The sequence below is a fragment of the Lampris incognitus genome, chromosome 3 (assembly GCF_029633865.1).
Source record: "Lampris incognitus isolate fLamInc1 chromosome 3, fLamInc1.hap2, whole genome shotgun sequence".
Taxonomy (NCBI): domain Eukaryota; kingdom Metazoa; phylum Chordata; class Actinopteri; order Lampriformes; family Lampridae; genus Lampris; species Lampris incognitus.
The window spans coordinates 17,680,592-17,701,350 of NC_079213.1; the positions used below are offsets into that span (position 1 = coordinate 17,680,592).

The 20,759-nt window shown below is 43.3% G+C and overlaps 1 protein-coding gene across 1 annotated transcript; it reads right to left on the reverse strand.

The window, feature by feature from the left end:
* Nucleotides 1-899: 899 nt before the first annotated feature.
* cntn1b (contactin 1b) lies at nt 900-19,930 on the reverse strand. The gene is made up of 24 exons (XM_056277127.1): nt 19,907-19,930; nt 19,645-19,719; nt 18,898-18,933; nt 17,694-17,820; nt 17,259-17,440; nt 16,339-16,440; nt 15,615-15,827; nt 14,864-14,963; nt 14,015-14,199; nt 12,773-12,897; nt 11,741-11,858; nt 11,205-11,355; nt 9,847-9,974; nt 8,830-9,002; nt 8,220-8,343; nt 7,931-8,098; nt 7,193-7,342; nt 6,046-6,116; nt 5,581-5,833; nt 3,612-3,733; nt 3,027-3,216; nt 2,463-2,584; nt 1,716-1,872; nt 900-1,137 (listed from the first exon to the last, which is right to left on the reverse strand). Exons 2-24 carry the CDS (start codon nt 19,700-19,702, stop codon nt 1,055-1,057), a joined length of 3,138 nt encoding a protein of 1,045 aa, XP_056133102.1. The 5' UTR covers nt 19,703-19,719; nt 19,907-19,930; the 3' UTR covers nt 900-1,054.
* Between the last annotated feature and the right edge of the window lie 829 nt (nt 19,931-20,759).

Sequence of the window (20,759 nt, forward strand, 5' to 3'; positions counted from 1 at the left end):
AGGCTATCACTCCATTTTGCAACGCCATGCCATACCCAGTGGACAGCGCTTGACTGGAGCCAATTTCATCCTACAACAGGACAATGACCCTAAACACACCTCCAAATTGTGCAAGAACTATTTAGAGCAGAAGCAGGCAGCTGGTATTCTATCGGTAATGGAGTGGCCAGCGCAGTCACCAGATCTGAACCCCATTGAGCTGTTGTGGGAGCAGCTTGACCGTATGGTACGCAACCAATCCAACTTGTGGGAGCTGCTTCTGGAAGCGTGGGGTGCAATTTCTCCAGATTACCTCAACAAATTAACAGCTAGAATGCCAAAGGTCTGCAATGCTGTAATTGCTGCAAATGGAGGATTCTTTGACGAAAGCAAAGTTTGATGTAAAAAAAAATCTTATTTCAAATACAAATAATTATTTCTAACCTTGTCAATGTCTTGACTCTATTTTCTATTCATTTCACAACATATGGTGGTGAATAAGTGTGACTTTTCATGGAAAACACAAAATTGTTTGGGTGATCCCAAACTTTTGAACGGTAGTGTATATATATATATATATGAGCCTTTTTTTTCTTCCAGAAACCGTGGTGTTGATAAAAGGGCTCAACAAATCTTTATATATACAAGTAAATTCTCTATGAGACAGTACAAGCTTGTTTCATGCTATAATAAAGCAGTCATTATCATGCGGTGATTGCTTGATTATAGCATGAAACAAGCTTGTACTGTCTCGTAGAGAATTTACTTGATTAACTGGATTATTTTGCTCCTTATTTGTTGAGCACTATCCCTACCATTAAGTGTTTCTTTTAACAAAGTATATATATGTGCTTAATTGTTTTGGGCACTGAGCTGTGTGTCTTATCCAGAGCAACTTAAAGTGGGTGAGATGGGCTTGATGCATCAGCAGGGACTTCTCCAATGACCACGTTGTAATAGACAGTGCACCTGTTCAATGGGTGTTTGTAGGGGTGAAACCAAGATAGCATATCTTAGCGTGGTCCACGTTCTTCTCACCAAAGAGTCCATTTCAGGCATGCCATTGGTGACGGGCCTAAATTCTCAGTCCAAAAATACATACCGCCAGCAGCAACAAGGAGACCAGGCTGAATGAGGGTGAGATCATGGATGCTTTTCCTGAGGAGGAATATGAGACAGAAGAAAACTGTCATCAGCCTTAATGTGGAGGTCCAGCAAACAAATAGTTGTGATTAACCAGCATATGTGACCTGCAGATGTTTACTTTGGTGTTTTTAGGTATTAGATGTAAATTTTGACTGGCATGTTCATTTAAGAGAATCCGTTTTAATTGAAAAGGTTGTTATGCTATTTGAGACATCTGAACACAAATCTAAATCAGTTTTCCGTGCTTGTGTTTACTGGCACAAAAATAAGATTAGCACCGAGATAATCTTTAAAAAACCAATTGTCTTGAATAAAAATGCACAGAACCAAAACCGCCCATCAAAATGTTAACTCGCATTCAGTCTTAAATCTTTTTTTTTCTTTTTTTTTTTATTAAGATGTAGTCGGCTTGTTTCAGCTTATCTCCATGAAAAGCAGATCGTCCCTGTTGAATAAAGACGATGCCAATTGATTCATGAGGGGAAAGTCATGAAAACGCCGCCGAAGTTTTGAGAGAAAGCAAGAACGTAGGACTTAACGCAGGATCAATAAACATAAAATTATAGTAGATTTTAGAAGAAAAGTTTTACCCAGAAGATGAATCATCCTGACGGGTCCATCTCCTCCTTCATAGCGGCCACGCACCATCAGCTCATAGTCACCAAGCTGTGGCATGGGGAAGTCCATGAAGTGCCAGCCTGTGACGTAGACTTTCCCATAGATGTGGCCTGTTTTTCTGAACATGACCTGGGGAACGAGACACATGGACAATATAACGAACTATCAACAATGCGTGAACAATGCTTCTTTACTTTACTTTCAACAAGACATGGCCAGGAAAACTTATTTTGGTTCAAATTAACAAAGTTTCTCTGATGTTTGCAACATCACTGGTACCAGGTAGTCAATGCTAAGTGCAGGTTTCAGGTATAGGTTCCATGTTTGTGGGACTTCACCTTGGATATGTAACCTTGACTGAAACACAGTATGATAGGAAAAGTGGGAAATGGGGGCTGGAGTCTAATTTTAACACTGTTGCACATTCCCTCGTATGAGCATAGTTTTAATGGGTTTGTTTTTTTTTCTTTGTTGTTGATGTACATTTTCACGTGAGAAAGATTAGGGGAGTGTTTGCAATGGCAGTGTCTGAGATTACTGTGGAGGGGAAGATGTGATTATGTGTGAGTTGAATTATACATCCTAAAATGGTTACAACGAAGCAGAATCTGAATAAGAAAAGAACACATTTTTAAAAGACATGTGACTGAATAATGGACAGATAGATAGATAGATAGATAGATAGATAGATAGATAGATAGATAGATAGATAGACCTACCTTGTAGTACAGTGGGAAGGAAATGTTGCCAAACCAGTCATATTGGATATGGTCCCACCACACATACAGCCATTTGCCTGTCCAACTGATGTAGCGCCACATCCTGGGAGCCTCGGGTGGTGCTGTTGGCAAAAACATGAATAAATAAAAGATGCCTTAGTACAAAAAAAAAAAGAAAAAAGAAAACACAAACGGTGTTTTTGTCATTGCTCACGTTTTGGTACATCTTTTTGTTATTTGTATGCAGAGTTTACATGGTTTTTTTATGCGCTGAGAAAACATTGTGACCCTTTGGCCCTTGAAACAATCAAAATCAAAACTGACACATTTCATAAACCCATATGCATAATGATGAACAAAGCGGTCTTCTCTCAATTCCTGAAAAACTGCCTTTTTACAGATTGACTTTTTAAAAAAAAAAATATATATATATATATATATATATATATATCAACAGCAATACTAAGTGGTATCATACACTCTAAACTTGCCATTTCTATTTATTATGAGATTCTGGTTGTGTGAATAAATCTGATGTTAAATGGTGATTTTTATCAGTCTTACGTGGTCTCTTGGTGAACATCTCACAGTGTTCGCCGGGGGGCCCAAAGCCTGCTCCATTATAGGCCCGGACCTCGATGAGGTAGTGGGAGTCTGGCAGCATGTTCTCCAGCCTGGTCTGGTTGGTCCCGGCGGGAACAAATATACGATTGGCCCCCGGCTCGGGGTCGTCATACTTCCTCCAGTATTTAACCTAGTCAGTGGGAGACAGGACTGAGCTGATGAGACATCGGTCAATTTGTCAATCAGGTCAAATGGCTATACTCACATTAACAGGAAGATCAATACAGTACAAAACGTCCATGTCAGCAGAAATTTGTTGACAGGTTTGGTAGGAATTTATGAGAGCTGCTCAAAATGTGATAAAAGTGATCTCAAAGATCGAGACGGACACATAAAACAAACGAAACTTCTAAAGGAACGGGGTAAATCTTCTCAGCAGAAAAAATAATATAGCACCTACACAAGACTTCAATGTCTGTATTGTATAAGTCTTAAAACAAACGGGATGATTGTTGATCCCAAAATTAACATGTTTTGGACTCAGAACATTTTGATGCAAGTGTGTAAAAAGGAAACGGGCCACACCTGGTATCCCTCGATGTATTGCTGCAGGCCTGTACCAGTGTCTACCACTGGCAACCACCAAACCAGCGCTTCATGGGAAGAAACTGGCCTGGCATAGACATCTGTCGGGGGCTCCGAAGGGACTGGAGAAGAAGAAATTAAAAGATGAGAGGAAGACTGGTATTCTCTGTTCCTGGTCTCCAGCATGAAGCCTGTACTCAACCCATGGACTGAGCACGAGCACTCTGCAGATTTATTCCTGTATATGTGAGAATGAACTCCTACGGACGTCCGCGTAATATAGCGGTCTATTCCTTTGCCTACCAACACGGGGATTGCCTGTTCGAATCCCCATGTTACCTCTGGCGTGGTCGGGCATCCCTACAGACACAATTAGCCGTGTCCGCAGGTGGGAAGCCGGATGTGGGTATGTGTTCTGGTCGCTACACTAGCGCCTCCTCTGGTCAGTCAGGGTGCCTGTTCAGGGAGGAGGGGAACTAGGGGGAATAGTGTGATCCTCCCACGTGCTACATCCCCCTGGCGAAACTCCTCACTATTAGGTGAAAAGGAGCACCTGGCAACTCACCATGTATCGGAGGAAACATGTGGTAGTCTTCAGCCCCTTCACCCACCCCCAAGATCGGCAGAGGGGGTGGAGCAGCGACCAGGATGGCTTGGAAAATAGGGTAATTGGCCAAGCACAATTAGGGAGAAAAGGGGGAGGAATCCCTCCCCCAAACATTTTTTAACTCCTACAAGTGTTATACACCACCCTTGAGAGGTGTGCCATTACTCAATATGTCATAAATGTGGATCGCACTTCAACACAGTGTGCTTGTCTGCAGCACAGTACATTTCACAGTGGATCGCCTTACCTGGATTATTGAGCATGCATTAAGACATCTCACAGTGGACAAAAAAAAACAGATGGAGACAGAAGAAAAGGATTGCAAAACCGACAAAAGCGTTCTCCTTGCAGATGTACCTTGATGCAACCATACTGTACTATCTGCAGCTGGTGCAGTACAGTATCAGCACTCTTTGGTTTTGATTCTGAATATTCATGTTTATTGCTTTTCTAGCACTTAAGAATGACATCGCTCTCTGGAAGTGGACCATTTATCAGATATGGTCAGGTGTCCAGAAAATGTGTTCCTATGTTCAGGTGTTCTGGGCAAACAAAAAAACACCACAAAAAAACATGCCGTAGGGTGGCCGGGTGGCATAGCGGTCTATTCCGTTGCCTACCAACACAGGGATCGCCGGTTAGAGTCCCCGTGTTACTTCCGGCTTGGTTGGGCATCCCTACAAGCACAGTTGGCCATGTCTGCGGGTGGGAAGCCGGATGTGGGTATGTGTCCTGGTCACTGCACTAGCGCCTCCTCTGGTCAGTCGGGGCGCCTGTTCAGGGGGGAGGGGGAACTGGGGGGAATGGCGTGATCCTCCCATATGCTACATCCCCCTGGTGAAACTCCTCACTGTCAGGTGAAAAGAAGCAGCTGGCGACTCCACGTGTATCAGAGGAGGCATGTGGTAGTCTGCAGCCCTCCCTGGACTGGCAGAGGGGGTGGAGCAGTGACCGGGATACCATGGAAAATTGGGTAATTGGCCAAGTACAATTAGGGAGAAAAGGGGCGGGGGGCATGCCATTCTGTGCCTTTTTATGTTTCAATCTGTCAATATGTGCATAATCTTAAACCCTATGTTATAAAGAAGAGCGGCCACACTACTGCATCTCACTCATGAAGTTCTAATTAGAGAACAAGGGTCATGAGCTGCTACTGGCTCATTTTTTGTAATAAAATCCCTCCCCTTGTCTGCTCTGAATCCTTCGTAAGTGGAAATTGAGAAGAATATCATTTAGATGCAGTACATCTGTCTAGTGCACAAAGCAGTAAAATACTGTAGTACGCTGTAAACACCATGTTTTGCCCTCTGAATAAGACATGTCATGGGCAGAGGTGATCACACATCATGAAGGAAATCTCACCATCTCGGGGGTAGTAGATGACCTTGGTGAGGCTGTAAGGGCCGTCGCCTTTCACGTTGAACGACTTGATCTTCACCTGGAACTCTCGGAACTGCAAATCACTCTCAGTGGGGATGAAGGTGGGCTCTCGGTGGACGTAACGCCTGGTCTCCGGGTCCGAGACGGTCTCGTACCACCAGTCGTAGGCATCGTGGGGTTTAAAAGCGACGATGTAGCCAAACTTTTTGCCATAGAAGTACCACGGCTGCACCGGCTTGAGGTGGATAGTAGAGCGAGAGATTACAAAAAGACGATCTCACTGGGATTTTACTGTGTGATGTGATGGGTGAGCCGTGCCATTTCATGATGTGGTCAGACTCTGTATCACTGTCCACTCACAATGATCGAATAATGTCAGTATAATAAAGATGAACAATATGCAAATGTGTGATTGAAAGCCTGAAAGATTCAAATTACAACACCTACTGTCCATGTGATGAAGATCTCTCCATCTTTGCCTCCATAACCTGACACATCAGTGGGAGCCATCACAGGAGCTAAGATGAAGAGCAAAGACACACTGCATTTCTATCGAGTGTTTTTACGCAAATTATGTTGTTCTGAATGGAAAAAGCTTGGTGGAAACCGCAAATATCAAGTAAAATCCCCAAAATTAACAAAGTTTTTACACTCACTTGAGGTGGATTAACTTATTATTGAATAATAGGAAATGTGCTGACCTGTAACAGAAACGCATTTACCGAGTGAAAAATAAAACGTGAATCGGATTTAATCACATGATTAGCTGTTTCTCGATCTTAATTAGTCCATTTTCTCTAGGGTGTCAAAGTATGGACATATGACGTAGGACAACAATCGGGGTTTTACTCGCTTAAACAGATCTGATGGAAGTGCATCTTAATTGGCATGACTTTGTCTTTTTCTGAGATAATTAACTTGAAATCTGAGAGTTTTTGATTCTATTTATTTATTCATTGATTCATTGAGTTTGATATACTCTATTGATCCCCAAAGGGAAATTACGCTCTGCATCTAACCCATCCTAGCTGTGTAGCAAGGAGCAGTGGGCAGCCGCTGTGCAGCACCCAGAGACCAACTCCAGTTCTTCTTTCCATTGCCTCGGTCAAGGACAGGAGTATTAACCCGAACATGCATGTCTTTTTGATGGTGGGGGAAACCGGAGCACCCAGAGAAAACCCACGCAGACACAAGGAGAACATGCAACCTCCACATAGAGGATGACCTGGGCTGACCCCCAAGGTTGGACAACCTTGGGGTTCGAACCCAAGTCCTTCTTGCTGTGAGGCGACAGTGCTAACCACGGGGCCACCATGCCGTGCTGTTGGATGGAAATACGCCTACAGTTTTCCATGCATGAGTTTTTTTCTTTTACAAATATTCATTCATTCACTCACTCATGCATTTAACTATACTTGCTTAATTCAGTGCAGGGTAACCTGGAGAAGCTGGGGGAGGCAATACATACACATACGCAAGCGCTCTCTCTCTCTCTCTCTCTCTCTCTCTCTCTCTCTCTCTCTCTCTCTCTCTCTCTCTCTCTCTCTCTCTCTCTCTCTCTCTCTCTCTCTCTCTCTCTCTCTCTCTCTCTCACATGAATCCCATGTTTTGATTTTGATGGAGGGGATGCTGGCCTCTCCGGGGCCATATTCGTTTGTGGCGATAATCCTGAATTGATACTCCATCCAGGGATACAGGTCTACCGCATCTGCTGTCTCGGTATTACCATCGAGAAAGGCTGGAGCTGAGGGAGACACAAGGCAAGCCGATGTTCACATTGTCCTGTGTCTAATTGTAAGGAAAAGGCATCTTGATATGGAAAACAACAAAAGGACTAAACATATAATTCGTGTATAAGTGTGGAGTCTCAATGCGAGGTCTATAGTTAAGGACCACAATTCAAATAATTTTGGGATTGTTCAATAAACTAGACTAAACATTTTGTATTTGAGGGCAGAATCATCTGCGGTCTTGAAGTAATGACTAATTAATTTCAGAGAGCCATTTCTTAAATGGATAAACAACATTTTGAAATGAAAGCACAACTCATATTGGGTTAAACGTCATATTTTTCACTGCATCTGAAAATAATGCCACTAATTTTTAAAAAAAAAGATGATTGCATACCATGATCAGTCACCCACTAAAATGTTACTTTTGAAAACAAAACAAAAAAAATCAAACATCTAATAACTTAAATAATATGTCATGAGTTTAACCATCTGTTTTTGTAAAGAAATTTCATGTTTTATCATTTTATCAGAGCAGTAAGTCTGGATGTTACATCTCATGACGGTGAGTTGGCCCCCTAGTGGCGTTCATGAGGACTCACAGGTTGTGGCGTTTCTCCAGTCATCTTCATGCAGAGCCCAGTAGTGCCTCGTCTGGATGGTGTAGTAGCGGATGGGGCTGTTGTGATCAGCCCCTTTGCTCCACACCAACTTCACTGACTTGTCCAAGATCTCCTCCACCCGGATCACACCAGGAGGACCGGGGACACCTGGAGAAAAGGTAGTTGAAGGACGAAGGAAAGGGAGGGTGATATGGAAAGGAGGTGCTCGGGTCACTCTAGGGTTGTTCACTTGTGATTTGTGACTGAGACGATGCATGCTGGGACTGACCTACGATCTTGACGTCAGCGTACGCTGTGGTGTTGTCCACCACAGTCTGAGCTGTGCAGGTGTAGCGGCCCTCATGCCAAACCTGTATGTTTTTTATCTTCAGGTTACCACTGCCTTCCTCACTCTGCCAGAGGTGGAGAGAAGAGAGGGGAGGATGGTAAAGGCGGAGGGAAGAAGAAGAAAGTGAGGTCGGAGAAGAGGAAAGAGGGAAAATAAAAATGCAATTTCATTCATTCATTCAATTAATCCATTCAAAATATCCACCCCATTTTGAATAATTGTGTCAAAATGACACAAAACATCACTGATAAAACCCCACAAGTACTAAATATTAAAGTATCTTTTTCTTGAAAAATCATAGATACAGTAAACTAGCAGAAGTGAAACCAAAAAAATTACTGAAACCACAAAAGTTAGATAAACTATGATTCTACTAAGATGCAAATTTCAGTTTTTGGTTGCCAGAATAATACTTCCATAATGTATCCTGGCAAACCTCAAATAATCCCTTTTTTAAATTGTTGTACAGCAAAGCCTTTATTGTTATCCAGCAAAACCATTAACTGAGCCATCGTGAGATGATTGCCATATGTTTAGTAAGTCCACATACCATGATGCGTTCGTAGTGTTGCCACTCGGCATTGAAGTCAATGACTCTGAAGTCTATGGCCCAGACAAAGGTGATGTCCAACATGGAGTCGTATGAAGCAGAGCATCTGAGAATCACCTCCTCACCAACCTTAGCCATGGTGTCTTCAGGGGCCTCTGTGATACTGGTGGCCTCTAGAGGAGAAAAGAAAATCACATATGCACCTTGAGTGGGTAGGATGGTGGGGGGCAAGAAATACCACCCCACACATTGTAAAGGTACAGGGTCAATCCCGCAAAAACAATTGTGTATAGGACATCCGGGTAGCATTGCCTACCAACACGGGGATTGCTGGTTTGAATCCCCATGTTACCTCCGGTGCCCCTACAGACAATTGGCCGTGTCTGCGGGTGGGAAGCCGGATGTGTCCTGGTCGCTGCACTAGTGCCTCCTCTGGTCGGTCGGGGCGCCTGTTGGGGGCGGGGGGACTGGGGGGAATAGTGTGATCCTCCCACGTGCTATGTCCCCCTGGCGAAACTCCTCACTGGCAGGTGAAAAGAAGCAGTTGGCGGCTCCACGTGTATCGGAGGAAGCATGTGGTAGTCTGCAGCCCTCTCCAGATCGGCAGAGGGGGTGGAGCAGCGACTGGGACGGCTTGAAATGTAGGGTAATTGGCCAAGTGCAATCGGGGGGACAATTGTGCCCTGACGGACATTTACAGTGTTGAATTTTCCTTATAGGTGAGACACTAAACTGCTGCAGTTGAGTCATATGTGCTGATGAAAATGTTAGCATTATCATGAAAAAATGAAACAAATTGGGCCTGTTTTCTGTGCCATCGTTATTAAACTTAAGGCCACTAAAAAAATAATATGCTGTACATTAATACTCAGGTATCGATGTACAAATGTATGCAGATTCAGACGCATGCTTTACACCCTCAGTCAGACCCAATAGGCACACAAAAATACAAATGTAAGGCGAACACACACACACACACACACACACACACACACACACACACACACACTGACGGACCTGTTATCGTTAAAGAGCCTGAGCTGTTGGCTTTCCCTCGGTCGTTTTCAGCGAAGCAGGTGTAAAACCCCTCATCATTCTTAGTGGCATTCAGGATCTCCAGGCTCCCATCGTACATGATGGAAATGCTGAAATAAACAAGATCAACAAACACTGGTTGACTGTCAGTGGCAGGGCTCTTGCATGCTAAGCACTTTCAAGTGGCCAAAGGCAGCGTGGGATATGGTGCTTCGGGTTTCTTTGATTTGACACCATCAGCTTGCATATTATCACAACGTATGGCAAGTTGTACTGGATGTGAATTAATGATGGGTGATATAATAATAATAATTAGGTTTATATAGTTCTTTTCTATATGCAAATATATAATATTACATCCATCTATTATCCAAACCGCTTATCCTATTCAGGGTTGTGGGGATGCTGGAGCCTGTCCTAGCAGTCATCTGGTGGCAGGTGGGGAGACACCCTGGACAGGCGACCAGGTCATCACAGGGCCATATCATATTTATTTGTAATATTATTTATTTGTAATTATTAATTATTATAATCGGTATATCATATAATTATGGTTATTATTAATCATTATTGTTATAAATATATTTTTATTCATAATAGATGTGCCTATGTTATATAGTTTGGAGACAGTGGCACTGACAAAAAGACAGGAGGCGGAGCTGGAGGTGGCATAGTTGAAGATGCTAAGATTTTCATTGGGAGTGACGAAGAAGGACAGGATTAGGAATTATTATGAGAGGGACTGTTCAGGTTGGACAGTTTGGAGATAAAGCAAGACAGGCAAGATTGAGACGGCTTGGACATGTGTGGAGGAGAGATGCTGGGTGTATTGGGGGAAGGATCCTGAATATGGAGCTGCCAGGGAAGAGGAAAAGAGGAAGGCTAAAGAGGAGGTTTATGGATGTGGTGAGGGAGGACATGCAGGTGGCTGGTGTGACAGAGGAAGATGCAGAGGACAGGAAGAAAGCCGAAAGTAGTAGTAGATTTATAATAGATGTGCAAATTATCATCACCACGATGATTATGATAATAATCATTATTATTATTATTACTAATAATAATAACAATGATAATGATACTGACTTTTATCAGTATTGATAATATATCACAATGTCAAAATCTCCAACTGAGGTTCATCACAGTGAACTGTTTGGTTATGTAAAACATAACATCAAACCAAAACTAGTTTTCAAGTAACACACTCGCAAATATTTCCGACCTCATTTCATGATAAATTTCAGGTAATAAACTCTCATTTACCATTTTAGTCAATATCCAAATATCATCCAGAAACACCAATACAATACCACTGAAAGTCCATAAAGATGATATTTAGCTACCGTGAATTGTTGAAGAGCAGCTCTTTGTCCTTGGTCCAGGTGAAGCGGGGCCTTGGAGCCGCTCTGGGTTTACATTCAATGACCACACGGCCATCTCTGGCCCCCAGAAGCCGTTTCTTCACCGGGTTGAACTCGAATGTGGGAGCACAGGCTGGAGGAAGGTCATAAAGTTGACAGTCGCAAATGCCACAATGAATACGTTAATTTCAGTGCAAATGTGCCGAATGAAAAGTAATACTTAAACCAACTGTATTTTTTTTATTTAAATAAATGAAATAATATTACAGTTAACATCAGCAGACAACCACTTTAATATCCAGAGCTGATGCTGATGCAGAAAAAAAATCAAGTGTAATTTGGGTGTTTTTCTTTTATTCTAGTTGAGATATGCTCGAATGCAGTTTTATAATTTTGACTGGGAGACATTCTTTCATTCATTCCTAAAGCACTTCTTCCAGATGCATATTTCCCATCAGAAAGCAGAAGACAAACATTTAACATCCGATACACCAGTGCAGTTTGATGGGGGAACTCACCGATGACTCGCAGCTCTGCGTTGGCGTATTTGGTGCCCCAGTAATTAAAGGCAATGCACTGGTACATCCCCGAGTCATCAAAAGTCAGACTGGAAAACTTCAACTCGCCTTTCCCATACTAAAAAACAGAAACCAAATACATTTCTTACCTTTTTACTTCTTTATACCAGCTAAACTCTGTTGTAGTAATGTATGGTTCAGGCAACCTGCACACTCTTACGTCATCCTTCATTGTTTGAGGTGGACCCCTGACCTGAGTGCTGACAGTATTTCAAGTTTTGGAAAAATTAGGTTTGGATTGACTTTGAAAGGAAAAACACCCGTGTATCACCCAAATGTTGGAAACCTCTTGTCCTCTTCTTTTTGACTGCGAGCGAGTGAGCAAAGCCAGACATGGGTCATGATGAAACTGCAAACTTCAGTTAGACTTGGTGCAAACTAGCTGAGAACCACGGCTTTAAAGTAATTTCTCAGTATATGAATGCAAAGTACTCTTGGATGAGCATTGAAACTTAAGGCATCAAGCATTATTTTGCTCCAAGACAGCAAGAGGGTCCTGGGTTCGAGCCCCGGGGTAGTCCGACCTTGGGGGTCGTCCCAGGTCATCCTCTGTGTGGTGTTTGCACGTTCTGCCTGTGTCTGTGTGGGTTTCCTCCGGGTGCTCCGGTTTCCTCCCACAGTCCAAAGACATGCTGGTCAGGCAAATCGGCCATACTAAATTGTCCCTGGGTTGTGCGTGTGGGGGTGTGGGTGTGAGTGTGTGGGCAGGCAGGCCCTGTGATGGCCTGACGGCCTGTCCAGGGTGTCTCCCCGCCTGCCGCCCAATGACTGATGGGATAGGCTCCAGCATCCCCGTGACCCTGAGAGCAGGATAAGTGGTTTGGATAATGGATGGATGGATGGACATTTTGGCTTGACAGCCACATTGGGTAATGTGAGGGTTGAACTAAAGGATGGCCCATCTGTCTAGCCATGCAACATATTGCCTTCCCATCTCTTGAGTGAAGACCGACAAAATGGAGGAGTTCTCACCATGTAACCATCCTTGTACCAGCGGATTTGGGGATACGGCTTTCCAGACGCCACACAGCGCATGGTGTGCTCTGAGCCAATGTCTTTCTGTGTGTTGTTTATGGTCTCCGCCCATTCTGGAGCAGCTGTCAATCACAGACATGGGGAAATACATCAAATACAATATATGTACTGTACCCTTATACCTGTCTACAAGTCCCATGGTTTATGGTACACTCGTTGCACCACTTCTGGGCTTCTGCTTTGTCCCGAACCAAGAACTGTTTGGAAATATGCAGACTGTATCTCTTCTGTATTTTCATTACTCTTTTCAAGGCGCCACCAAATGACTTGACAGTAATTTAACTAAGAAACACAACCACTGTGTTACAACATGTGAATTTAGTTTGACCGAATAACATTCACTCCTCACTTCTGCCACTTCAGCAGTTAAATCAGAGTAGATAAGACATCAGGGACTTCCATATCTGTCAACACAATAATTAAGTTCCATTAACCTAATCATGTTTCTAATGTATCTCGTGCTATTTACATCAAGTGCCCACAATAAATATTGGAAAGGAAATGGGATGAAGTGATTACACTTGTTTCCAGTGCAACTTCTTTTCTATTTTGTCTGTTCTTTTCTTTCTTTCTTTTTTGGATTCCCCCCCTTTTTTTCTCCCAAAGTGTACTTGGCCAATTACCCCACTCTTCTGAGCCGTCCCGGTCACTGCTCCACCCCCTCTGCCGATCCGGGGAGGGCTGCAGACTACCACATGCCTCCTCTGATACATGTGGAGTCACCAGCCGCTTCTTTTCACCTGACAGTGAGGAGTTTCACCAGGGGGACGTAGGGTGTGGGAGGATCACGCTATTTCCCCCAGTTCCCCCTCCCTGCCGAACAGGCGCCCCGACTGACCAGAGGAGGCGCCAGTGCAGTGACTAGGACACATACCCACATCCGGCTCCCCACCTGCAGACATGGCCAAAGTGTCTGTAGGGATGCCCAACCACACCAGAAGTAACACAGGGATTCGAACTGGCGATCCCCGTGTTGGTAAGCAGCGGAATAGACCGCTACGCTACCTGGACACCCTGGTCCAGTGCAATTTTTATCTTTCAAGGACTAACTGACTAACTGCCAACATACTAGCAACAGAAAATATAGAAAAATTACTTTGTATGTCAGGTAAACCTTCAGGGTCATAGCGTTAAATCAACTAAGAAGCAAGCACAGATGGCCACGATGAGTTCACTCACACTCCACATAGAGCCAGGCCTTGTGCCAGTCCTTGCCCTTTGTGTTGATGGCTTCACACTCGTATGCTCCTGCGTCCTCATACTGGATGTTGTAAAGGTGCAGCAGAGTCCCAGAGTCACTGATCTCATGGTTGGCTGGGAGGTCTGTGGTGTCCACCTTCCTCCATACGATGTGAGGGATAGGGCTTAACGGGCACAAATTTAGTTGAGTTAATGACCTTGAAAAGGTTGCTGATGAGTTGTTAAAGCATTTCTCAAAAATGTATTTACAAATGCTATACAGATGCGATGTGCCAACAACACGTAAAACCTTGGAGGGAACAGCACCCTGTTCACTCCTGCACACTTAAAGCTGCTACGAGGAGATTTTCAGCGATTATTTATCAGTCTCAGTTTAAATTTGATGCCTTTGTATAACCGATATAAGCAAATGAGACCATCAGCAAGAGGATTAGATATGCTCACCTCCGAGTTGGATTGCCTGCTAAATTTAACAAAACAATTTACGGTATACAGACAGCTGCATATCTTGCAAACACCTTTTTTTTTTCAAAGCACGACTACATCTCTCTCTTCATTAAAAAAAACAATGCAAAAGCTACCATAGTGTGAATGGAAATCTTTGAAAATAGGCGATGCTTATGCAAAATGAAGTCGTTCTTCTTAGAAAGACTGCCAGTTTAGTCCAAAGTCAACAAAAATCCAAAACTCCTCATAGAAGCTTTAATAATATTCATGTAATGCATGCAAATGTAAATTTCGGGGCCAAAAAAGGCTTTGATACTGTCTGTGCAAATCTCAGAGAAACATTTTTAATCTGGATAAAATTCGATTTCATGTCAGATTTACTTTCCCAAGGCAAAGCACTCCAGTGTGATGTTGGAAGCCAGCAGGGCAGTGGTGTCTGGGAACTTCACCCTGATGTCTGCTGGATACTTCCTCTCTTCGCCTACGAAGAGACACCGTTCATTACATCCACACAGTTCAATTTTTTTTTTGGCTTTTTCCCCCCCGTTTCGCCCCAATTGTACTTGGCAAATTACCCCATTTTCCGAGCCGTCCCGGTCGCTGCTCCACCCTCTCTGCCGATCAGGGGAGGGCTGCAGACTACCACATGCTTCCGCCGATACATGTGGAGTCGCCAGCCACTTCTTTTCACCTGACAGTGAGGAGTTTCACCTGGGAGATGTAGCACGTGGGAGGATCACGCTATTCCCCCCAGCCCCCCCCCCGAACAGGCGCCCCAACCGACCAGAGGAGGTGCTAGTGCAGTGACCAGGACACATACCCACATCCGGCTTCCCACCAACAGACATGGCCAATTGTATCTGTAGGGACGCCTGACCAAGCTGGAGGTAACACCGGGACTCGAACTAGCGATCCCCGTGTTGCTAGGCAATGGAATAGACCACCACGCTACCCAAATGCCCTCACAGTTCAAATTTTAAATACACAGACAGAAAGAAGAACAGAATGCTATACAGAAGACAAACAGACCGGATGAACCACCAACAGACAAACAGTCCTGAGGTACAGTACAGTGAGGTTTACAGCCTCTCTATCTCGGTGATTTTCGATCATCCGGCAGGCGACCACTAACCATCGTCAGGCGGTAATGGGATGAGAGGGATGAACTTGGAGAAGACGCTTTTGCCGATGATGGGGCTTGAGACAAAGCAGGAGTAGTTGCCTGCATCCTGAGCTTCCACTTTTGAGATATACAGGTTTCCAGTCTTCTGTGAGACAAAACGGCGACGGTCTGTCTGCAGGAATACTGGGAACTCATTGTAGATCCAGCGGTATGAAACTTCAGCTGGGACAGAGGAAAGGAAACGGTACATGCAGCACAGGAAACATGGAGTCCAAGACTGATTTACATTATACATTTTTTCCCAGACATTAATTGCTTTACAGAATCTGAAAATTACCATCAATGTGCAACATGATCTATGTAAATACATACTAAGAAATATTCATACCTGCATAATGACTGCGTTTATTAGAAATTAAATAGTTTCTGCATTTTTCTATACAAATGCATGTTATGCTACTTAAAAACTATTCACGGATTGGAAATGATTAAATTCTATTCCCATATGCTTCCAGAGGGAAAAGATAATTTGCATATTATACAACAAAATCATTATTGATTAATTTTAACACTAAATTTGCTTTTTGAAATAACTGCTTGCTGAATTATTATTCATGCTCTCTGACAGTGGAGGGAAAAAATTGCAGGAAGGAATTATCCAAACTTTCCATTGGGTGACGGAGGATCTGACTTCTACATCAGTTGCGTTCCTGTGAGGATCTACAGTTTATACCTGGGAAGGCTTTTGGAGGGACACACAGCATAACAGCCCCCTGCCCCTCTTTGACAGTGGATCTTTCAGGATCTCTGTCTTCCTGGGGGAACTCTTCCAGATCTTCAGTGAGGATGAAGAAAAAAGATAGATGGAAAAGGGTAGTGCATGGTATTGCATTATAAGAAACATGGAAAAAAAATCAAGTGACGAGTGTTTCAGTGCAGCTTATACTGCAGAACGGTCTTCTATCTCTTATTCAGTATCAGCTTCTGAGATACGATATCTTTTTTTTTCAAACAGTGGAATCAAAAACTGAAAGTTGGGTGGTTAAAAAAAATTCATTCATTTCCAGTGTAACATGTTGAAAGATATTATTCATACAGGTAATGATAACTTGAAAAATGGACAAACCAATCAAACTGTTTGTGGAGAGCATCAACTATCTTTTTTTTTGCAGTGGAGGAGCAGTAGTAGTAGTAGTAATAGTAATGTAGTAGTAATAGTAATGTAGCAGTAACAGTAATAATAGTAGTAATAGTAATGGTAGTAGTAATAGCAGAAGTAGGAATAGTAGTACCAGTAGTAATGGTAGTAATAATGGTAGTAGTAATAGTAGTAGCAGCAGCAGTAGTAGTAGTAGCAGTAATAACAGTAGTACCAGTAGTAATGGTAGTGACAATAGTAGTAGCATAGTAGTAGCAGTAGTAAGAGTAGTAGCAGTAATAAGAGTAGTAGCTGTAATAATAGTAGTAATGTTGGTACCAGTAATAATAGTAGTGGCAGTAGTAATAGTAGTAGCAGTAATAATATCAGTACCATTAGTAATGTAGCCACCAGCAGTAACCGTAGTAACAGCAGCAGCAGGTACTAACGCCTGCAGGGGACTATTACTTGCCAGTAACTGCTTAATATTCAGTAATAAATATTCTCCTGCTCACATCCAAACATGACCCTCGCCTCCTTGCTGATGACAGTGCCGTAGATGTTCCTCGCCACACAGACGTACGTCCCTGAATGTTTCTTCTGCCTGGGGTTGGTGATGACCAGATTACCACCTACCAGGCTGTAATGTTCATCTGGCTGCTCCATCAGCTTGATCTCCCAGTTATCACGGCGCCACCTGAGGGAGAGGAGGAGTCGGTGGAGGGGACGAATGATTTAAAAAGAAAACCATGAGGAACGAGGGGGCGCAAGAAAGTTAGGATACTGACGAATACAGGTCAGTGTAGTGCAGTGACTTTTTAGTATGTGTTTTTTCCTTGCATACATTTTCATCATGATGGAAATGTGTTTTGCGAGGCCAGTGCAAAACAACAATCTGTATCAAATACAACAGTGAAGAACTGATGACACTGGTACATGGTGTGGGTTACCTGTATGAGGCCGGTGGGTTTGCTCGCGCTCTGCAGTTCATGGAGATTCTTCCATCGGGTGAGTCTTCAGTATAGACCACGTCCAGAGGCTCCTCCTCGAAGATTGGCCCATAGCCAGTAGCATCCTCTGACCAACACAAAACAAATATTAAAGATATTCTCTGTGGGATACCCCATCCATCCATCCATTATCTGAACCGCTTATCCTGCTGTCAGGGTCACGGGGATGCTGGAGCCTATTCCAGTAGTCATTGGGCAGCAGGCGGGGAGACACTCTGGACAGGCTGCCAGGCCATCACAGGGCCAACATACACACACACACACACACACACACATTCATACCTAGGGACAATTTAGTACGGCCAATTCACCTGACTTACATGTCTTTGGACTGTGGGAGGAAACCGGAGGAAACCCACGCAGACACAGGGAGAACATGCAAACTCCACACAGAGGACAACCCAGGGTGACCCACCAAGGTTGGACTACCCCAGGGCTTGAACCCAGGACCTTCTTGCTGTGAGGCCAAGCGCGCTAACCACTGCACCACCGTGCTGCCGTGGGATACCCCAGTATTGTCAAATTGATTTTCATAGCTGTGCCAAAAAAATGAATATTCGCATTTGTTTTGATTTCTGATTGTTATCGTGTTTGTAATTTGCATCCGTGTGATCGAGTTATGATCTGCTGGGAGGAAAATCTGCTCATGGGATAATAGCAGTGCATCAAACAAAACCCAGAGTGTTCCACTTCCAATAAATAATGTAGCTTGAGCTAGTGCAGTAGAGCTAATGTATTCCTGGTCATCAAAAACGCGGAATGCCAGACGGACAGCCTTTCTGTTATACTGAAGAGGATAGGAGGAGGGTGTAGCCTGTGCAACCACCACTTTCAACAAGTGCATCCTCTTTACTAAAACGAAAGACAAAAGCTTTGATGGAGGTGGCAAAGAGGCTGAAAGGGGGCACAGTAAGAGAAATATAAAAAAAATAAAAAATAAATTGTAAGTTGTGTAACAGTGCACGGCTCACTGCTACTCAAGAGATCACTCAAGCAATAAAACCACAAAATCAACATATAGAAGCTTTAAATCGAACTTAGTTTTTTTATATGGCAACAAACATGGCATGTTATCAATTAATATGATTTAAAAAAAAAACAATCAGCCAGTTTCTGTTACTGTAGACACTTAAGAATCACTCACCTCCATAAATTCTGGGTTCACCAAACAAGACCGCAGCTAAAATGCGAAAGCATGTCAGCATCAGACAATTGTATTTGCATGAATGGTTTACATCACAAGACAATCACCAGTGTTAAATTCTAGCGGAAATATTTCTATACACTGGCTGTACTTGACGTGCACAGTTATTTCCCAGCAGGCTATACATCACATTAAGTCACCTAATATTCTGTGAAAAATACCAGATAGAGGGCATTCACGGAAAATCGTTTTGTGCAACATGACACAACTGCGCTTGCACAAAGAGGGAAAATATTGTAATTTACAGTTCAATGACAGACATTTTTTCTCACCCTGAACACATGTCAGCTGAGGAGGATGTACAGCAGAGCAGATAGTGGCTCCTGCGGCGATTCATTAGTTCGCGGCAGGCAATGTAGCATAGTGATGGCCCATGTCTACACTGGCCTTGACAACTGCTATCATCCCCATATACCACAGCTCTGGCGGTCCCCTGTGTATCTATATGCTAAGACTGGCTGCTGCTCTTGTCATTTTGCAATATGAGCCCATCCTTGGGAAATATGCAGTTGAGACTCAACAGGTATAAAGGCTGGAATGGGTGCGAGCACTAGAGCAGAACCTAGTTTATGACTTTTTTTTTACATGGTTTATCCTTTCATCATACCTTTACATCTTTTGAGATAGTGATCTTCATTTCTTGTTGTGTAAATGAACCCTCAGTATGCAGCCAGTATCCACACTTACCTGTGAGAGAGACTGAGGTGGAGAGGAAGGCCAGTAACAGTAGAGGATTGGCAGCCATGATGGTCTAAAGACTCACTGCAAGAGAGGGGTGGGGGTTGGGGGGTTGGTTGATGCTGCTGTTTATTTGATGTTGACATTATTAGAGGAATCAGTTACTCAATTTGTGGCTAAAAAAAATCATAATACATATCTTAATGATATTTGGAATTGTCTTGCATACGTATGTATGTGTGTATGTGGTGCAGAGACCTGGACTACCTACCCTAGGCATATAAGAGTACTGGCGTCCCACCACCAGAGATGCCTGCGAAAAATCTTACGTATCAGCTGGAAAGAGAAGCACACGTTAACATCAGTCTTCTCGAAGAAGCAAACCTCAACAGCATTGCCACCACCATCATTAAACACCAGCTGAAATGGACAGGCCATGTAATACCAAAGCCTGACATACGCCTCCCAAAATAGGTTCTCTACTCGGAAATAAATTCTGGCCAATGAGCATCCGGTAGTCAGAAAAAGTATTTCAAGGTCAACATCAGGATCAACCTAAAAAAAAAACCACATAAACAGCTCTACCTGGGAAGACCTCGCTCAAAATAGGACCGCATGGAGAAACAGTTTACGTGAAGGAGCCACACTCCATGAAGATGACCTCAAACAGGCTGCCAGAGTCGAGCAGCAGCAAAGAAAGGAGAGTCCCCGCCAAAAAGGCTTTCCCATATTCCACGTCCAGCACCTCACATCAATGCCCACACTGCAAGAAGGTTTGTGGTTCCAGAATTGGCCTCTTCAGACCCTTGAAGACCCACAATAATGACCCCCAAGGAGGATCATCATACTCGAACTCAAGTATGAAGGTCTATGATGATGATGATAGTATGTATGTATGTATGTATGCATTTATGTATGTATGTATGTATGCAGTTCTCATGATGGGTATAATGTATGTAGAATGGATACTTTTGAAATAGAGATCTGTAGGGGGAAAAACCAAACAAACAAAAAACTTAAGTGCTTAACATTTAATTACATGTATCCTGCAAGTCTAATGAGTATGTATGTCTGGACTCTTTAGGTCCCCGACCATTTTTTGACGGGGCACTGGCCATACCAGA

What these genes read in the sequence shown, in the direction of transcription:
- cntn1b (XM_056277127.1), bottom strand. Translation starts at nt 19,702, where the DNA reads ATGGCTGCCAATCCTCTACTGTTACTGGCCTTCCTCTCCACCTCAGTC. An exon ending in GAGTGCTTTGCCTTGGGAAA is followed by an intron (nt 14,200 to 14,863) that starts GTAAATCTGACA and finishes GTGCCCGTTAAG; the next exon opens with CCCTATCCCTCACATCGTAT. An exon ending in CTGCTCTTCAACAATTCACG is followed by an intron (nt 9,975 to 11,204) that starts GTAGCTAAATAT and finishes TGTTTATTTCAG; the next exon opens with CATTTCCATCATGTACGATG.